The sequence below is a fragment of the Mastigoproctus giganteus genome, chromosome 1 (genome assembly GCF_048544385.1).
Source record: "Mastigoproctus giganteus isolate SK-2022 chromosome 1, ASM4854438v1, whole genome shotgun sequence".
NCBI classification, from domain to species: domain Eukaryota; kingdom Metazoa; phylum Arthropoda; class Arachnida; order Uropygi; family Thelyphonidae; genus Mastigoproctus; species Mastigoproctus giganteus.
This window is the reverse complement of record NC_143575.1, coordinates 142,045,808-142,066,615: the sequence shown is the minus strand read 5'-3', so window position 1 is coordinate 142,066,615 and position 20,808 is coordinate 142,045,808. Positions and strand designations below refer to the sequence as shown.

Below are 20,808 nucleotides of genomic sequence, written 5' to 3'. Positions count from 1 at the left end.
TCTTTTCTGCAAATCAAACCAATCACTTCTCAGTGCTATATTTTTGTGACCATCTCTTCTGTTGCCAGAGCTTTGATTATGATCTGGATTGTAATCAAAGCATCCTCTAATTCTGCTTTGTGGTTCTTAGTCTCTAACTTCCTAATAGTTGTTCTTGATTGCCTCATTACTGTTAAGTATGTGGGCATTAAAGAGAGTCTCTTTCTTAACTTCTCCTCTGCCTGTAATTGATGTGAACTACAAAGTGGCCTGGGTCTGCATCTGCTCCATGTCACCAGTCTATCAAAACATGATCTATTTAATTTTTGGTTATTTCTTTTGAAGAGCATGTGTTACTTTGTGGATAATTTTATGGTTGAAATATGTGCTTCTGATGGTCATCTTTTTAGTTGTGGCAAAGTCAATAAGCTTTATACCATTGTTGTTGTTGCTGGCATTGTGAGTGCTATGCCTTCCTTCTCTACTCCAATGCTATTTTTATATCTTGAGCAAACAAAACTGTTATTTGTTTGCTCAAGTCGCTCATAAAATATATCCATCTTTGTCCTCTTCAGCATCCTCGATTGGTGCATGGGTACAAATTAGGCAGATGTTGACCACTCTTGCTTTTAGTTTCAGCATGCACAGTCTTATCACTCACTGATTCAAAATCTAGTATAGCATGCTTTAATTTCTTTGTTACCACAAAGCCAGTCTCAAGCATACTGTTCACACTTCCACTAGAAGATGGTATATTCTTTGGAATCCATTATGTTACTGCCATGCTTTCTGCAGTACTGTTACCTCAATTTTATACTTCCATAGTACTCATTAAAAGATCTTAAATATGAGCTAGTTAGTCCCATGCCCTACCTTGGGGGGGGGGGGGGAAGCCTAACCCTTTAAGCTCCCTCTTTTTCTCTCTCACAAGGTGGCAGTGCTACTTGTGTCATCATTGGCCTTGTGGTATTTATTTAAGAGCTTCCTTGACACATTAGAAGTCATCCCCAGAGCCCAATAACCTTCTTGCCTCTGTCATGTAATATTGTCATTATGGATCATTTTGCCGCCTTGTTGGAGTTAACAGACTCTTCAATCAACGAAATAAAATTGCTGTTAATAACACTGCAGTTATAATTTCCTTGAAGAAAGGAGGATCAATTCTGATACCTATGAGAAATGCCATATCATGTGCCAATTTTTGCTACTGGAATGGGCTGTCATGTGTTGCATTTCCACTTGCATGACAAGATAAATAACACTCAAAAGAATTAACAAATGCACAAATAAATTCATTAACTGAAATGGGAATAGATATTTCAGTGGTTAACTTTGTGAGTGTTTTTGGCCATTTGTTACCAAAGATTGTAACATTCAACAGCAGATACACACACACACACACACACACACACACACACAAAAAAAAAAAATAATAATAATAATATTCTACATTCTTTATAGGACAGGTTTTGGTAGCATAGTTTTGAAAGAGAGCCAACATGTGATGTTAAATATGGTCTCCCTCTGCCACCACAAGCTTATAACCCTAAATAAATAAATAATAAACATTCTCTAGAATACTACACATTATGTATTTACCTTTTGAGATAATCTGAGTTGTCACTGGGTGCTTCCTATACTTCTGCTTTAACAAAAACCAAAAGTATAATATCAGGAGAACATTGTGGCCAAGGCACACTGCCCCTATACACATTGTACCGTGGGGCACCATTGTGCTGGAACCAAAGGTGTCAGGCTCCAATATTTACAGAACTTTTTAACTGGTCAAATCAGTCAATGTGAAGTAATTCATAATATTTTGTACTGTCAGAGAAAACTGGTCTCATTAAACTTTATCTCCCCATACACCATCTCACCTTTTGCTGAGTATTTTTGCACCATTATAGATTTTGACAGATAGGAATCCAGTAGCAGAAACTGTGCCTATTGGTGCCTATTGATGAGGAGAACTAGGATTTTATTCTAATTTGGTTAAGAGAAAATGTTTTGTATTATCACTTTCAATACAAACCCTGTTGTAAAAAAATAAGCAATAAAAATGCAGTTTATTCTTTTGAATGCTTCTCCCAATTTGTATCCTAGGTGCTGCAACACGAAAGCCATAACATCTTATTCATAAAGGTGCACCAAAGTCTTTACACATTTATCCTTTTTTTTTTTTGCAGCTTAAGCCATAATGTGCCAATCTGAAAACCTAAAAAACATTGTCAGATAAAATTTGCCTAAGTGTGTAGGGTAAAAGTGGCCAAATGTAAATGTCATTAATAAAATGGGGTCACTTGATTAAACTGTATAAAACCATCAGAATGGTAAAGTAATACTCACACATATGAGGGTCATCTACCCTCAGCAGAAAACAGTGCATAGACATATGCATTAGTTTTCTACCCTCAGCAGAAAACAATGCATATGTCTATGTGGAGCTAAGCAATAACAACTTCCTCTCTTCAAATCCTATGATTATTGGACTGCTACTTCTTTACAGGCTTAGTTTGTTGGCAGCCTCCACACAAAAAATCTTGCTATTTGGAATAAAGTTTAGTGCAGAGTATTTGGTATATTTGTGACCTCCAAGGGCTTGTGGAAAAATAATCTTTCTGTTGCTCCACACATCTCACATAAATAATTTTTGGATAACATGCTATAACATAATTTTACAAATAAACACCAAGAAGTTGTATTTCTAATGAAGTGGATTTCACTGCACTCTTTCAGTTTATGTAGTTTAGCCAACACTGTGTGCCAGTGCATGTCCTGGATTTAGCTGCACCAATTGAAGGGTCAACTCATGTCCATATTTGCCATTCATGGGACATTAAAACCAACAATCTCCACATTTATATCACACACTGACTCTTTATGTTATACCATGGTCTTGTTTTTGAAAATTTACTGCCTGTAGCATTTGAATTACCACTTGATGTGCTATTCTTTCCTATAAACAAGGTAGAATGTTGTAAAGTGTGTGTGCTGTTGTTGTTATTAGTAACATTATTATCTTTATTTTGTGAAAATAATAGCAGCAGGCATATAATGTTGTTGAACTAATCTTTGATAACAAAAGGCCAAAGTTAAGCACCAAAACAGTGATTCTCATTTCATATACTTTTTTTTTTACTCTGCCCTGATAATGAATTTATTATCATGCAAAATCTAAACAGCAATGCTTAGCCCAGTTAACATCAGATTTAAAAATGAAAAATTAGTATTGGTGTGCTTTAATTCAAATATCAGTGTGATGTTACATAACAAAGAAAATAATAAAGTAAAGCTTTATTTACTTGGCTCTTTGAACTATCCCAACAAATTTTTCTGTTTAAACATATCATTATAACTTACATTAGGATCATAGATCCAGAGCTGGTTGCCCTTTGACCCATGACAAGGATATAGGATAACATCTTTTCCAGCATAATCCAAGCATGCCTCATCCCTTCGGATTTCTCCTTCTTTACTTAGCATCCAAAACTGTAAATAAATTTTAAAGAAACTATAGAATAATATATATACTCATGTCTCATTCTCTATACACTAGAATGATGTGTTCTCAACTGTTTCATAAAAAGTAGGCCTAAAAAAAAACGGGAGTTACATTCTTGGTGAGTTAGAAAATGCAAATTTTAAACATAAAAAAAAAAAAAAGGATCACATAACTTTAATAATAAAAATCATAGTAAAATTAGTATTTGTCCTAATTTTATCCTCAGCCTGTTTTTGATGTAATGAATAGATATCCAAATTTACATTTAAATACTTTGAGTTTAGCTGGTTATAAGTTTTTTTTGCATGTCTGTAACTTGTAAAAATCTTTAATGCTGCAGCATCGGTGATAAAGGCAAGCTCTTTGGGAAAAAATGGGCACCCAAGATTGTAATCCTAATATCACATACCATTTCATCTCCTTTCCTTGGACCAGCTGGTAAACTATCCTTAACTTTCTAGATATATACACTTATAAAGAGCCTAAGCCCAAGTTCTGTCACAAGGAGAGGCAAAATGGTTCTCCCCAGGAGTGGACACCCTAATACCAAAGAAATACTCATGGTTTGCTCTGGGACTAACAATGACATACATGATAACAGGACACTGTCCCTTTAACAGAAAGTTAAATACCCTGGGACAAGTGGGATAAAGATGCTTCTGCAGGGAAGATGAAATGTGGGAGCACATACTATGATGAAAATGGAATCAGCTTATTGCAAGAACTGTACCCTTCCAAAAAATTACTGAGAGACAAAGAAAAATACAGATATTTCTCTGTCTACGTACATGAGGTGCTGCTAGATAAAACAAATAGGCACAGAATGAGCATCAAACGCCAACAAATAGAAATGACTGCCCTGAAACAGACTGCACTGTTTTTTTTTTTCTTAACATATAGGACTTAAATAAGCTAAGTTAAGTTATATTAATTCAAAATTAAATTAACTTAAGGTTATAACACAACTAGTAACACACCCCAACATAAAATTATGCCCCACACTAAAATGGAAGTTAATACTTAATAAATTACTAGTTTAACAACTGTAGATACTAAGCTTAAGCTGGCACCAAATTAAATCTATCAACTTAATGTAACTGCAAATATAACATACACCTGTAACTAAAAGCAAGCTTAACAACAAAAGAGTATTGTATGTATAGTATCTAAGCCTTGATAAAATCATTAAGGATTACATTTAAACATTGAACTTACCTATATATGGCTAGGTAGTCAATAAGATACATATGATGGGTTTTGAAATATAACAACTGCCATAAGATCATCTTAGGACTCTACTTAGTGTTTTTATTTTCTTCTTTCTTATTTAAACTTACTAGTTAGTTTAATTTAGTATGTCAACCTGTATTTATTTAGATAATTACAATTAACTTGATTAAATTTGGGTTTAATTTAGTACGTAAACCTGTATTTATTTAGATAAGCATCTCACCTTAACTTAGTATTCCACCTAGTACTTAATTGCCTTTTTTTTTTAAACACGAATTAGCTCAAGTTATCATATAGACTATTACCTTAGAATTAAAAACTTAATTCTAAGGTAATGGTCTTACTCACACTTTTTGGCTTTTAGAGAACTGATAGGAAAGCTGTGGGCAATTGCTGATGCTACTTGACCCTCAGTACCATGTTCCCCTAGAAGTATAGATGGTATAAAACAGAACTGAATTTTAGATGGATAGTTAACTTTAAAAGTTTTCTTCACCCAATGAAAAATTACCTGGAGATTAGCATTTAAGGAATTAGCAGAAAAATATTGAAGCATTTGTGCAGAGCAAGGTTTTTCAAACTGGAAAGTGGAATGTAGTGTGCTAACATTGAAAATCCTATCCATAGTTTTCCAGTCATTGAGGGAAGAACAGAACATTGGGGAACACCAGCATTAGTTGAGAAGTTAGAAGACTGAGAGCCATTTGCCATAATCCATAGTTAGCAATAAGTATGAAGGCTGGTTATCCAGTTGCAAAAAAAAAAAAAAAAATGTTCTTGTTCATACTCTGGCAAGACAATCAGGTCAGTGGAATTTACAATAAATTAATCAATACAAATGTTAATCGTATTCAGCAGTCACGAGCTTGAACCCGGTCCGCTCAAAGAGCTTGTGCTTCTGCAGTCGCGCTCCTGACCACTCGGCTACGTGCAAAAGCTTTGGAAATGCCTGAGTTTCACTGAACTTTTCTATCAAATTTATCCAAAGATGAATAATATAAGCTAAGATATCACTAGTGGATTGACAATTGATGGTTTTCTCCACCAAAGTACAATGGGATGATTATTCGAAGGTAGGAATTTGTCACCCTTTTAAAAACTGCTGAATACAGGCAAATTTCCATGTGGAATAAAAAAAACACCACCAGTTGAATAAGAGAGTGCAAAAACGGTGTCAAAATAACCACATGTTTTTAGAGCATGTGCAGAAATGCCATAAGGACCTGGAGGCTTCTTGCTATCAAGATTGTTCAGAATTCCTTCAGTGTGCTTGTACGGTAGGAGATGATTTACTAAGGTTACTGATGCAAGAGTTAGAAAAAAAAATTGGATGCTAAGTCAATTTTAGTCATCCTAACTTAGCTTTATCTTTAGATTATGATGAAACAGAACCATCAGAGGAAGTGTGGCTGAGCAGATGCTTAGCCAAAGACCAGAAGACAACTACCGTTTTAGCAAGCAGCAAGTTTCCTATTGAAAATAGAGTTTGGATTGATTAATAATTTTTTTACAATTATTGTAAGTTTTACTGTAGGCAGAAAATTAATCTGGAGATTTGTATGTAAGCCTTTTGATTGTAATGTGCAGTGTTGGCACATTAATTGGAAAACCAAGGTTTCGATAACAGATGAGATTTTAGGGTAGAATACATAATAAAGAATTTCATATTTATAAGAATAACTTGGTAAAAATCAAGAGATTTAAAATAGTATTCCAAATGACACGAGGCTGTGAATTTCAATTTTGACTCCATGGGGAAAACCATTACTAATTTTGATCTGAGGTATCTATACGACCACTTAGAAGGGAGGTTGGTATGTGGGGGGGGGGGGGAGGGGGGAACATATTTATAAGAATAACTTGGTAAAAATCAAGAGATTTAAAATAGTATTCCAAATGACATGAGGCTGTGAATTTCAATTTTGACTCCATGGGGAAAACCATTACTAATTTTGATCTGAGATATCTATACGACCACTTAGAAGGGAGGTTGGTATGTGGGGGGAAACCATTTCCCTTAAGGCCATTTTATAAGTTGATAATATCAATTATACAGTTTCTGATTTATCAATAAGTTTCAAAACATTAAGAAAAGTAAATAAATTCACTGCATTTTGTTACCTGATTTCCACCTTGCCCATGACAGGGATACAAACCAACTGGTTTATGTAAATCATCACGTCGAGCTGGACTATCAAGGCACGTACCGGATCCCATTCCTACATTGCGAACCTAGTTCAGTTGCATAATAAAAAACATACAATAAATATTTTATTATGGTACTGATCAAAATATGTCATATGTATTTTAATGTGGTGCAATGCTCTAATTAAACATTTGTACACTAACTGAAATGAGGTTCTTTACCTCAAACCTCAGATTCTCACAAACATACAGTGAATGAAAATAGAAAACACTTATGATAAAAATGGGAATACAGTCTGTTTATAGTGTTAATTATTCTACTTGTACTAATTCAATGGCAAACCTCTTCCCATCATCTAAAATTATAATAATAATAAAGTTTCATTTTGAGAAATAGTCAAGTGAAATCCAAAGTTTGGCATCCCAAAACATTTGGACATGATTAAATGGCATCAATGTACACTGGTAAAGTAAAATCTTATCATTTAAGTCCTAAATGAAGTGGATGCACTTTCCATACAGTCAAAAATCATTACACCCAAAGAATAATATGAAGGTTGTTAATATTTGTTAACTTAATCAGTGCGTGGCTATAATGAGCACACAATGCCATTGTGCTGGAACTATTTGCCCAACTCACTGAGAATGCTTGGAAAAAGCTTAGTTCTGAAACACACCAAGATATTCTTTGACCACCGTGTTTCGGAAGAAGAAGCATGGGCCAATTATTTGGTATTACTAGATACCACTATACACAGGCTAATCCAGTTAGGGTTGCTTTTGGACCAATACTGTATTTTTATTGAATAGCTCCACCAATTAAAAACAGTTTCTTGTTCTGAAACTAGAATTTTCTTGCTGTATAAGAGCAGCGCTCATTCATGGAACTGATTGTACTCAGTGCCTGAAAAATTTGCAGTTTGTAAGGCGGCCACAAAGTTCTCTTAAAGATGAAGTGAATATTGGATTGTGACATCCCAATTTCTATTGACCTATGGTGTAAACCTTCCAAGCACTGTTGTTATCATGCTTTATCAACAACTCTTATGAAGGTCCACTATATTCTTCATACAACACTGACTCCATTTCAGGAGTGTTCCTAAGGGAGGTGTAGTGGGTGCAATGCACTTGGGTCTAAATTGGAAAAGGGCAATAAACCTCAAGAAAGAAGCTCCATTCCAACAAGGATGATCAGGTGGTGCAATGTTAATTCTTGCACTTGGGACTCTCCACAAACTCTTAGACTGGCCTACCCATGCAGAAATCGGTAATCTGAGGCTGTTTTAGGTGACATTTTTTTTCCCATAAGCACAATGCTATAAATAGATAATCTGTTCAGGAATAGATTATCTATTTATAGCAATACTCCGCATGTGTAATATACACTAGCACTCATACCGTAGAATGGCAGACTCCATAATGGGATGTATATGAACTCTCCTATTGCCACTCATAGTATGACTGCAGTTAACTATGTGGAGTGCCTCAAGCCATGAGCACTGGTGGTAATCACACAAGTAGTCGACAGGGATAAAAGTTATGTTATTTGGTTTTTTTTTAGGCGCATTAGCAACTAAGGCCATATTGCTCCGGGATATGTGGTAGTCATTCCCTGACCTTTCTGCATCCTCCGTATTTGGTGGTGATCAAGAAGCATGTGCTACGCACTGCTGCTCCTTCCCACCTGGCTACGGAGGCGCCTAATCAAAGTTATGTTGCTAGACCGATAATGTTCAGCAACAGCAGAGTGCTCAAAGTTACAGTGCAGAGAGCCACCTCATGCTCTGAGACAATAACTTTTAACCTCCTGGTAGCCTCACCAACATAACACATCCCACAATCCGGACACGTAATATGGTAAATGGAACCGCTCTGTTATTTCTAGTGTTTTCACTCTAGAAATAATGGAATGCAATTGTATACAACGTATATGGTAAGGGCATAAAACTCTAGCAAGGGCACTCTGACATGCCCAGATAGTAGGAGATATAAATTCATTATCACGAGGAGGATCTGACTGGGTGACAAAATCGTGGGCTTGTAACTCACACTTATCCAAAACAATAGGAGGATAAGCGTAATCATAAAACTCCATTCTTACCTTGAAATCACTAATGGAACTGGAATGTGTCCATGGGCAGTACTACATAAGTGCCTAGGAGCATATGCAGACCCATAATTAGTATATTGGCCTGCACACATGGGTGTCCTAAAAATAGAGGTTGCAAAGAATGTACCCACATGTTGGACCAGAACATCTAAGAAAGGAAGGATATTGTTGTTTCCAGATCAATAGTAAATTGAATAAAGGGTCAAATAGAATTGAGATACTGCAAGAGTAGGGTTTCTGATCCCCAAGGGACAACAGCAAAGACATCACGACATATCAGCAACAGAGGGCAATGGGAACAGATAAGTTTGAAATTATACGACCTTCAAGTTCCTCCACAGCAATATTAGCTATGACAGAACTGATGGCAGCACCCATATCTGTGCCTTGGATCTGGTGAAACAAAGTCATTAAACATAATCGTGCTACCAGTCAAACACAAATTAAGGGCAGTACAAGTGTCATCAATAAAGTGCAAGGTCCTGTTCTTCAAGGTGGAAGCTTTTAGATGAAGTATCCCCATCACTTTGCTGTTGTTGTTATTTGGTTTTTAGGAGCATTAGCAACTAAGGCCATATTGCTCCGGGGATATGCTGTGGTCATTCCCTGACCTTTCCGCATCCTCCGTATTTGGTGGGCATGGGTTCAAACCCCGGTCTAATCAAGAAGCGTGTGCTACGCACTGCTGCTCCTGCCCCACCTGGCTATGGAGGCACCTGGTCACTTTGCACAAGGGTCCCAGCTACCAAGCAATATTAGTGACCACAGCACCTTTTCATAGTGATTACCTGGTACACTTAATTGTAAAAACATTTCTCCTGATTTTTGCAAGTCCATTTAACTCTTGAGTATTAGAATTAAATATCTCTATTCAAATACTATAACTTATAAAGGAAAGCCACCTTTATTTAATACTAGCCCTCTCTTCTTCCTTGGTCACTAGGTGGCATCACTCTTGCCTCCATGTAGTGGGGGCTGGTAACCTGGGAGAAAAAGACAATCTGCCAGGGCCAAAAAGAGCACATCGTGAGCAATTCAAACTCTGATTTATCTGGGCTGCCAGACTCACCCTAGACATCTAAAAAGAAAGACAGTTCTACTGCAGGAACTGCAATGACAGAGACCTATCCTATTCCAACTTGCTTAATCATCCACTGAACTGGTGAAAATGGAATCTCCCATGTCTGTAAAAAGACTGAGATCAGGAGACATTCTCATTAACACCTCTAACACTAAACACTCAGAGTGACGGTTGCTGTGACAACCTACAGATCACTGAACACCTCTAAAGGAGTGATCTCAGATGTGCAAGAGGAACAAGGAGTTATTCAATTCAAGAGAAGCTCCACCAGAAAAGATGGAATTCTGACCCATACACGCAATCTTATCTTGACCTTTAACACACTCCATCATCTATGCAACGTCAGACCATATATCCCAACCCCGCTATGGTGTTTCTGACATCAGAAGTACAGACATTCCCAGACTGCTTGCCAGGAGAACTCCTACTTATGCAAAGAACTCCTACTTGCACTGCACCTCAACCAGTATGACCAAACTGCAAAAAAAATCACCTTGATTACACTAGAACATGTGATCGCTGGAAAAGTGAGAAGCTTATTCAGAAATATAAAACCAATTGTGTTTCCTATTAAGAAGCAAAGCAAATCATCTCACTATCAACTCATGTAAACAGACCTACATATGCCCAAATACCAAAAAATTCCAATCAACCACATTACAAACTGAACTAACAGTTTGCCCCTAAAAGAGTCTTTCTTGAACTGCATAAAAACACTGTACAGTGCAACTGTCTCAGGCAGTCAATACGGCAATTTCCATACTACTTGAAAGCCTCCACTCCCTGGACCAAGGATGCAAAAAAAATAAATAATTTCTAGCCACCAACAGGAAATGGATGCTAAAGAAAAACTGGTCCTACAAATTTTTGTTGAAAAATACATGGACACAGAAAGCCCTTTCTTTTAAAAAAAAAAAAAAAATATGTATATATATAAAAACAGAGAACCTCATCAACATAAACATGCTCGGAAAGTCTAAGGGACAAATAATGAATACAATAATTGTTGTGGTTTCTGTGCCAATATTAAAGATCTATATGACCTTATCTCTAACTACACACCAATATGTCTTTGCCTCCAAAAAACATATCTGAATCTGAAGACCCACCTAAACTGCTCCAGTATAATATCTTTAGAAAAGTTAGAATTGATCAAAATACTGCACATCGTGGTGCAGCTGTTTTAACAAACCCACACATTCCTACCAAACATGTCTTACTGAACTCTCCCTTTGAGGCAATAGCAGTCCGTGTAGTTACTGACATCCATATTATAATCAGCTCCTTACACCTTCCAACAAAATTATCTAAACAACCTCATAGCTCAACTCTCCACACCATTCCTCATTCTGTGAGGTTTAAATGGTCATCACACACTATCGGGTAACAACAACATCATTCTAAGATGAAAACAAATTGAACAATGTTTAGATGATAACAACCTTCTTAAAAATGATGGGTCACCTACACGTGTTCACCTTCCTTCTGGAACAAATACTGCAATAGACTTGTCTATCTGTTCAGCAACCTTGAATCCTACTCTAAAGTGGATGATGATCCACTGCATAGTGATGATTTTCCCATAACAATTGAATTACTAAATAAGCCCTCTTATCATATTACTAAAATTCCACACTGATAAAGCAGACTGGGAGGTCTATAAAAAATTAGCTAAACTTGACCCAGAAATAATCCACAAATCCCCAACCGATGAAGTGGTTGAATATGTCACAAAAACTATATTAGACGCAGCAGAAAAAAATCATGCCAAAATCTTCTTCAAAATTACTGATACACCCATAAATCTGGTGGAGTGATGAATGCCATGCAGCTAAAAAAGATCAAAGTAAAGCATGGAATATTTTTTGCCACAATTCAACTGCAGCTAATTTATTCAGTATAAACATACTAGAGCAAGGGCGAGGTATATTAGATGCTGCAATAAAAAGGCTGCTTGGATCCGCTTTTCTTCAACCCCTACACGTAAAATTTGGAGAGTAATCAGATGACACCTCTGCCTATTATGGAATGGAGGGGACAGAACATTGCTGACCCTCCCAAATTGCCAAAACATCAGCAACAGAAAGTTATACATAAAACTTCAGAAGATTCAAAGCATATTCAGAAAAAAAGAACAATACAACTTACCAATTATTATTCATGAACTGCAAAGAGCTTCACTTCTTGATCTGTTCACCTAGAAGATACATTCCCTAAACAATGACATCATGCTACAGTTCTTGCCTTCCTTAAACCAGGTAAAGACCCAACAAATCCCACTCACTATAGACCTATCGCCTTTTCAAAATTCTCGAAAAGATGGTGAACTGTTGACTGATACGGTACGTTGAAAATTTAATCTCCTACATTCTGCACGATTCGTAGGCACCTCCGTAGCCAGGTGGGAAGGAGCAGCAGTGCGTAGCACACACTTCTTGATTAGACCGGGGTTCGAGCCCATTCCCACCAAATATGGAGGATGCGGAAAGGTCAGGGAATGACCACCGCATATCCCAGAGCAATATGGCCTTAGTTGCTAATGCTCCTAAAAACCAAATAACAACAACAACACGATTCGGAATGTATTCCGCAGATTGGAACATGTAATGGTGTGATATCAGTAAGGCCTATGATTCCATGTGCAAGTATGAAATACTCCACAAATTATATCACCATGGAATACTCCACGAATTATATGAACCTGGAATATACAAGTGTACATTCCAGGTTCAATTTAAAACTTCACTGTCCAAAGTAATTTTTCAAGGAGTTCCTCAGCACTTCTGTACTCAGTGCTACACTCTTTATAACTACTGAACAACTTCTACACACTATTGATAAAGTACTGTTTGTGGATGACCTGAGTATTTAGTATTTCTTTTCATGTGAAAAACATGAATACTGTTGAGAGACATGGGAACAAACCAATGGTTTTCCACTTTGTCCACCAACATAAACTTCATCCATATCCGGACAACCAATAGCAGTTCAACCCAGCATATGATTCTTAGGAATCACTTTAGATCATAAACTTACCTTTCTAGAGCATATTAAAAGATAAGAACATCCTAAACAAAAACTAAGTATCATCCTGGTTCTCTCAGCAACTAAGTTGGGAGCTGATCGCCCTACCTTATTAGGGATATACAGAGCCTTAATAAGAACGAAATTTGACTATGGAGTATCAATGTATAGCTCAGCAAGACCTAGTGTCCTTTGTTCGCTTGACCCTATTCATAACAGTGAATGTATCCAATAAATACATAGTCTATATGCTGAAGCTCGTGAGTCCCTTCTCTCTCTCTCTCTCTCTATCAGAAGATAACAACTTATATAATGCAATGAGCAAGAAAGATCTACGCCTTTTTGAAGGCAATTTATACCTTCATAATACTGCAGTCTGTTGGAAGTTTTTGGGCTGTGGTGATATCAGATGTGTCAACTGCCACTCCCACATGATATATAGGAAGTCTGTATAGAGGAAGCGATGATCTAAAACACAGCAGGTTATACCAAAACTGCCTTACTGCTAACTGACCGTTAGGTATGAGCATAAGACATCTTTTAGAAGAACGTAATCTGACTTTTGATAATATTGCAAATACTCCTCCACTTCTCCTTGCTCCTTGGAGTATTACTCCACCTTCATGAATGAGATAAATCTGTTATTACATAAAGAAAATTTCTTCAACTGTATCATACAGATGGATTAAAGAATGACGCACACATTGTAATTACTGCAGTTTTTCCGAACATCACATTGGATTATCGACTTCCACTTGAGTTCAGCATATTTTCTGCCGAACTAATTGTTGTTTTGGTTTTTAGGAGCATTAGCAACTAAGGCCATATTGCTCCAGGGATATGCAGTGGTCATTCCCTGACCTTTCCGCTTCTTCCGTATTTGGCGGTCACGGGCTCGAACCCCAGTCTAATCAAGAAGCATGTGCTGCACACTGCTGCTCCTGCCCACCGCCAAACTAATGGCAATTCAGGTTATACCGAAGCATACTGAGCCCTCCAATATTGAAAACAGTATAATTTTCTCTGATTCTCTAAGTGCACTTCAAGCCCTGGAAAACAGAATGAACATCACCCACCCAGTCCTAAAAGAAATAACAAACTCTTTATATACCTTATCTGAACTTGGGAGAAACATATACTTCTGTTGGGTACCGGGACGTATGGCAATTCCTGGAAATAAATTAGCCAATAATGCCACAAAATCAACTGACTTACTGCCCGGTGCAAAGTCCCACATCAAGACTATAGACAAATAATCCAGGAAAAATGCATGTACCAGTGGCAGTTAACATGGCAAAATCAACTTAACAATAAGCTTCGAAATATCAAAACAAATCTTGAGTAATGGCCTTCAAGGTTCAGTTCTATTTGACAAAAAATAGATAATACTAGCTTGTTTGCGAATAGGACACACTAATATTACTCATGGTTATCTTTTAAGAGAAGGGATTTCCCCCTCAGTGTCATCACTGCAACACATCCTTGTGGAATGCACAAAATTTGTAATAGGATGCCAGAATCTCTTCATTCCAGCTACAACAGAAGACCCTCTAAAACTTACTTCACTTTTAGGCAAAAAAAAAAACAAATGTCTCAAACATTTTTACTTTTCTCAAAATGATCAATGTATATCACCTCCTTTAGCTAGTCAAAAACAAATTTTCTGGTACTATCTTTGTAATCGCCTCGATCTGTAAAGAATTAGCATACATACCTACTATAGATGTTGATGCGCCTATAAAATCCCCAAAGAAACAAACATTGCACAGCTTGTTGCACAGAACGGGGAGACCACATCAAAGGAAACCATGACCTCGCCCTCAGAAATGATAAAATGCTTAATAATATGTAAAAAGGTCTTCTGTTGTTTGTGTGAGGAAACTTTTAATGGGGGGATACTACATTGCTTTGGGAATTTGAAAGTTATATATTTTTGAATTTACCTATTCCCATCTGCCCTCTGGTGTCGGTATGTCAATGATCTCTTTGCTGTTGTCCCTCCGGGATCAGAAACACGATTCTTGCAGTATCTCAATTTTCTTTATTCAATTTACTATTGAGCTTGAAACAAATAGTATCCTTCCTTTCTTAGATTCTGGTCCTATGTGCAAGAACATGCTTTGCAACCTCTGTTTTTAGGAAACCTATGTGTGCAAGCCAATTTACTAATTATGGGCCTACACATGCTCCTAGGCTCTTACGTAGTACTGCTTGTACTTTGTTTACCTGCCGCATGGATACATTCCAGTTCTGATAGTGATAGGCAATTGGAGATTTCTAAGGTAAGGACAGAACTTTCTAATGCAGTTATCCTCCTGCTGTTCTGTATAAGTGTTACAAGCCTGTGATTTTGTTATTGGTTAGTACTTGCCATTGCTGTATTTCGCTGTGATGAATACCTTCATAATGCTGCAGTCTGTTGGTAGTTTTTTGGCTGTGGTGATATCAGATGTGTCAACTGCTGCTCCCACATGATATATAGGTTGGCATCTCCGTAGCCAGGTGGAAAGAAGCAGCAGTGTGTAGCACACGCTTCTTGATTAGACCGAGGTTTGAGCCCGTCACCACCAAATACGGAGGATGCGGAAAGGTCAGAGAATGACCACCGCATATCCCGGAGCAATATGGCCTTAGTTGCTAATGCTCCTACAAACAAACAAACATGATATACAGGAAGTCTGTATAGAGGAAGCGATGATCTAAAACACAGCAGGTTATACCAAAACTGCCCTACTGCTAACTGACCATTAGGTATGAGCATAAGACATCTTTTAGAAGAACGTAATCTGACTTTTGATAATATTGCAAATACTATCAAAAGTCAGTATCTGTGAAGGAATGGATTCGGGTGCGGAAATGTTGCTGTTGGCTACCTTAGCAGTTTTGTCTACTTATTCGTTACCATATATTCCAGCATGACTTGGGATTCAGCAAAATCTTATGTTATGACCTTGTTCAAGGAGCTTTGATACTCTGCATTGAATTTGTTATTGCAGTGGGTGTTTATTAGATTTAACATTTTGTATAGCCATCATGGACTGGAGTCAGTAGAAATGATGCTGTTTTGTAAGCTTGACTGTTCGATTTGGTTTAGCACTAATGTAATGGCTTGCAGTTCTCCAGTATAAATGCTGCAGTCTGTTGGGAGTTTTTGGGCTGTGGTTATATCAGATGTGTAAACTGCCGCTCCCACATGATATTCAGTTTTTGAGGCATCTGTAAAATTGCGACTTGTAAGCAGCATGCAGATGTTGATATGTGGAAGTGCTTGTTTGTCCCAAAAAGTGGAAGTAGAAGTTGTATGTAGGCTGTTTGATGACCCATGTTGGTGTAGATTGCTTCGTCAGTGGAGTTATATTATACAGGATAAGATCTCTACTGAGGAGTAGGTTTTTAATCTCATGCTCACAGGTTTATTGATTCTTTGTTGTTGTTGTTGTTCCCATTCCGGTGTAAAAAGAATTTCCTGTAGGGGTGACCCAGTAGGAATTTTATTTTGTCTCTCTCTCTCAGATATGCCAGATAAGTTGTGCTTGTAACCTGAGAGTCTAAAATGCTGATGGAATTGATATCTTCTGCTTGCACCTTCACGATGGAGGGACTGCTAGTAATCCTGGGTATAACCCCCATGTGCAAGTGCACTCTGGGTGACTACCCAGGTGTGAACCAATGTAAGCAGGGGTTGAGGTGTAGCGCCCACACCACACGGAGAAATGCCCCCCAACCCGTATTACCAGTCAATACTAGGTGGTGGATGACTCTCATCAACAAGTGCAATAACACAACTTTGCTTATTGGAGGCTTGAAGTAGTGGAATCTATGTTCAGTCTCCAGAGCTAAGTTCCGGTCAACACTCCCTGATCTCTTCTGTCTTGCAGTACGATTGATGTCTTTTGAGGTTATGATGAACACCATGGCGAGATCGAAACTTCCTTACATTTTGAGGGTACAGCTCTAAAACAGTATTCATAGGCCAGCCGCTAGTTAGTACACTGCACCAAACCTATTGGTAACTCCCTACGAGGCTTCCTGATCAGCTAGTGTATAATCTTGCTGCCTTTACTCTGCCAGATAGTGACTGGAGGGAGTCCGAGTAGAGTGTATGTGGGGGGGGGGGCATTATTGAGACCACGTTATGTCAAGGATCAGGGTATATTCTTACCATTTGTACACCGTATCCAAAAATTTCATTACTTCATACATCATATCCCCCCCACACCATGAATTGTCAAACTAATAGAGAAAACTTATCTGCAAAAAGATCTAAACCTCCCAAATACTTTCTAGTTCATTTCACAAATAGATGTGGTCTCAATTCTAATCTCAATGATGTCCATTTCCACTTACAGCCTGCCAAACCCCCTGTACTATTTCTGACAGAATCTCAGTTATCAGTTCATTCAACCACTGCATGATTCCTTTCGCCTCAAAGGTGGTACTTGTGCATATGTCCGTTCCGATATTCCCTGGCTTAAAATCTCTGTACCTCATTCTGTCAAATTCATCTGTTGTTTCTACCATTCTCCCAACTCCACTAATCACTTGGAACTATTTGATTTCCTCTCTTTGCAACTTGACTTTCTCCAGTACAACTTTCCTAACAGTGAGGTAATTTTCCTTGTTGTTCCTTGATTTTAATGTTCACAACTTCAGCTGGTCGAGATGCTGAGGCTTTTGCAATTACTAATGACCTTGCACAGATTGTTGATTGACCTATCAGAATACCGGACAATCCTAACCATACAGCCAACACTCTTGATCTTTATCTCACAAACAACCCTTCTAAGTACACGGTCAAAGTGAGTGGTCCTTTAGGCACCTTAGATCACAACTTGGTCAGTGTCTCTTCTCCAATGGAGCCTTTATCTCATGGCTATTCCCAACCTAGTGTTGTTTGGCATTACAAGAATACAAAATAAGATGGCCTGCGAGATTTCTTTTCCTTGGCCGGATTACTGTTTCAAAACTTCTGATGTCAACGTTTGCTCACCATGTCAGTGAAATTATTCTTGTAGGAATGGAATCCTTTATGCCACATTCCACCTTAAAATCTCGTCCTTCATCTAAACCATGGTTTTCCAATAAATGTACTAAGGCTGTTCAAGAGAAGAATGTTGCATATTATAATTGGCTTGTTTCCAATTCTTCAGTTTCATTTTCTGCCTACACTAGAGCTTGCAACAATTGTAAAGCAGTTATTAATTAGTCCAAACTAGTTTTTTTTCCCTAATGGTAGCTGAGCATTCTGGTCTCTTGCCAAAGCTATTGGCCACAACTTTTGCCCATCAATGCTTCCCCCCATCCTCTCTCAAAACCAGATGGTTCTATTGTCACTTCAGCCAAGGATAAAGCTAACCTGCTAGCATCCCATTTTTCTTACAACTCATGTATTAATGATTTTGGTAAAACACCTCCCACCATTTCCAGCACGTTCCATTTAATGCCTCCTGTGATCTTCCGTCAAAAGGATGTCAGAAGGATTTTGACGAATCTTGATGCTAAGAAAGCTCCGGGTCCTGATAGCGTTTCTCCACTTGTTCTAAAAACCTGTGCTCCTGAACTTATTCTTGTTCTTTGCCGCCTTTTTTCATTTTCTTATTCCACAGTCGTTTTTCCTTCTGCTTGGAAATTTGCTCATATTCAGCAAGTTCCTAAAAAGGATGACACATCCCTCCCATTGCAATTACTTCTACTCTTTCTAAAGTAATGGAGAAATCAATTAACTGCCAACTCTTAAACTATCTAGAAACCTTTCATCTGATCAATGATCACCAGTATGAATTCTGCCAGTGTCGATCCACTGGTGATATTCTGGCTTATATTACCCATTTATGGCCAAATTCAATGGAAAAGTTCGGTAAAACACAAGCAGTTGCTCTTGACATCTCAAAGGCTTTTGATCATGTTTGGCATAAAGGTCTTCTAAACAAGCTTCCATCTTATGGTTTGCTAACTGTTTTTTGTAATTGGTTATCCAATTTTCTCTCTGACTGAGGATGATTGTAGATTGCTCTCTGTCTTCTAACTTCTCCACTAATGCTGATGTCCCCGAAGGTTCAGTCCTTTCCCCTACTCTTTTCCTCTTGTATATTAATGACCTTCTTCCATTGACATGAAATCATATCCATAGTTTATGGATATGATTTCATGATAGCTGATGATAGCACATTGCATTTCAGTTTGAGAAACCTTACCCTGCAAAATCAGCTTCAATTTCTTGAATATCCGCTACCAATTCCTTAAATGCCGATCTCCAGTGGGGAAAAGAACTTAGTTGATTTCAATCCTTCTAAAACTCAATCCTGTCTTATATCTCGCAAAAAGGGTTCTTCTGCTCTTATACTTATCTTTGGTGACACTCCGATTTCTAGGCAAGATGATATATCTCTTTTGGGGATTACTCTGACTTCTAATCTCTCTTGGCTTAAGCACATTACAAATATTGCTTCCTCTGCATCTAAAAAACTTGGTTTTCTCTTTCACTCTCTGCGTTACTTTTCTTCCAAACAGCTGTCACTCTGTACAAATTGCAAATCCACCCTATCATGATGGAATATTGTTCCCATATCTGGGGAGGTGCCCCCAAAACCTCTCTCAGGCTTCTAGATTCCATTCAGAAGAGGACAGTCAGGTTAATTAATGACTCAACTCTGACAGAGTCTCTCCACTCTCTGTCTCATAAACGTACTGTTTCTGCTGCATGCCTTTTCTACAGATACTTCCATTGGCACTGTTTTTCTATAATTCCCACTCTCTTTCGAAACAGTCCGAATATGTGACGCCACCAGCCAACATCCATTTACTCTCCAACTTTTCATCTTCCTCAGTTATTCATTCAACTGCCGTTTTCTGGAACAACCTTCCTTCATATGTATTTTATGAAAATCGCAGTCTACAGAAGTTCAAGTCTAACGTCAACAAATATCTTCTTTTGTCTTCTCAACTTCAAACCCATGCACGGTAATAAGTACAATAGGTTCTAATACCTCTCGTGTTTGGGGTTTTCATAAAAAAAAAAAAAAAAAAAGGAGATGGCAATTGAACAATCGGCACTTCAAAATCTTTCAAGTAGAGTTCTTGACTAGGAGGTAGATATATTGAGATAACAGTAATATCGAAGCCTATTGCTAGACAGATTCTGTATATGGTATATTTTTTAATTGTACTGATGTCCTGTAATTTTAAATAAGTTTTTTGTAGTGAGATACTTAAAGGATGATATTGAGTAATCAGGTCTATAATATCGTTAATGTTTGCACGGAAACCTCGACAGTTCCACTGGATGATCATGTCTGTCATTTCTGTTTAGATGATCCCTCACATTGGTTCCCTGGGGCTGTTCATCTTTGGGAAATAGGGTCTTCATGTATCCATTTCTTCTTCCACAAAAATTTCAAGGATAGTATCCTCTCTGGTATTTCCTGCCTCAATATCCATTTGTTCTGTAATCTTTCAGTCACCAGTTATATTACCCAGTGTATATGTACTCAGTACACTAACTAGCTGATGGACACCTCGCCCCGAAAGCTACTATTTTATTTTATCCCAACACTTTTATTGTATTTTATATTATTTTAATAAAGTCTAATTCGATCAGTTTGTTGGCTGTTACAAGAAATTATAGTGATATGCAGCCTGATGCCCAAGACCTGCTTTCTACTGTTCCTGAATGTCAAAAATCGGGCCATATTTTGATATTACTCTTTTTTAAGCAGTTATTGGTACCATAACTGCTTA

The 20,808-nt window shown here is 37.6% G+C and overlaps 1 protein-coding gene across 1 annotated transcript in view; it reads right to left on the bottom strand.

Moving 5' to 3' along the window:
• Positions 1-20,808, bottom strand: part of LOC150091167 (putative polypeptide N-acetylgalactosaminyltransferase 9) — an 886,865-nt gene that overhangs the window by 8,287 nt on the left and 857,770 nt on the right. Inside the window, exons 12-13 of the mRNA XM_090374539.1 lie at positions 6,833-6,943; positions 3,340-3,468 (exon numbers count right to left, since the gene is read on the bottom strand). Coding sequence (XP_090230665.1) covers positions 3,340-3,468; positions 6,833-6,943 — 240 coding nt within the window. The remainder of the gene's footprint in view (positions 1-3,339; positions 3,469-6,832; positions 6,944-20,808) is intronic.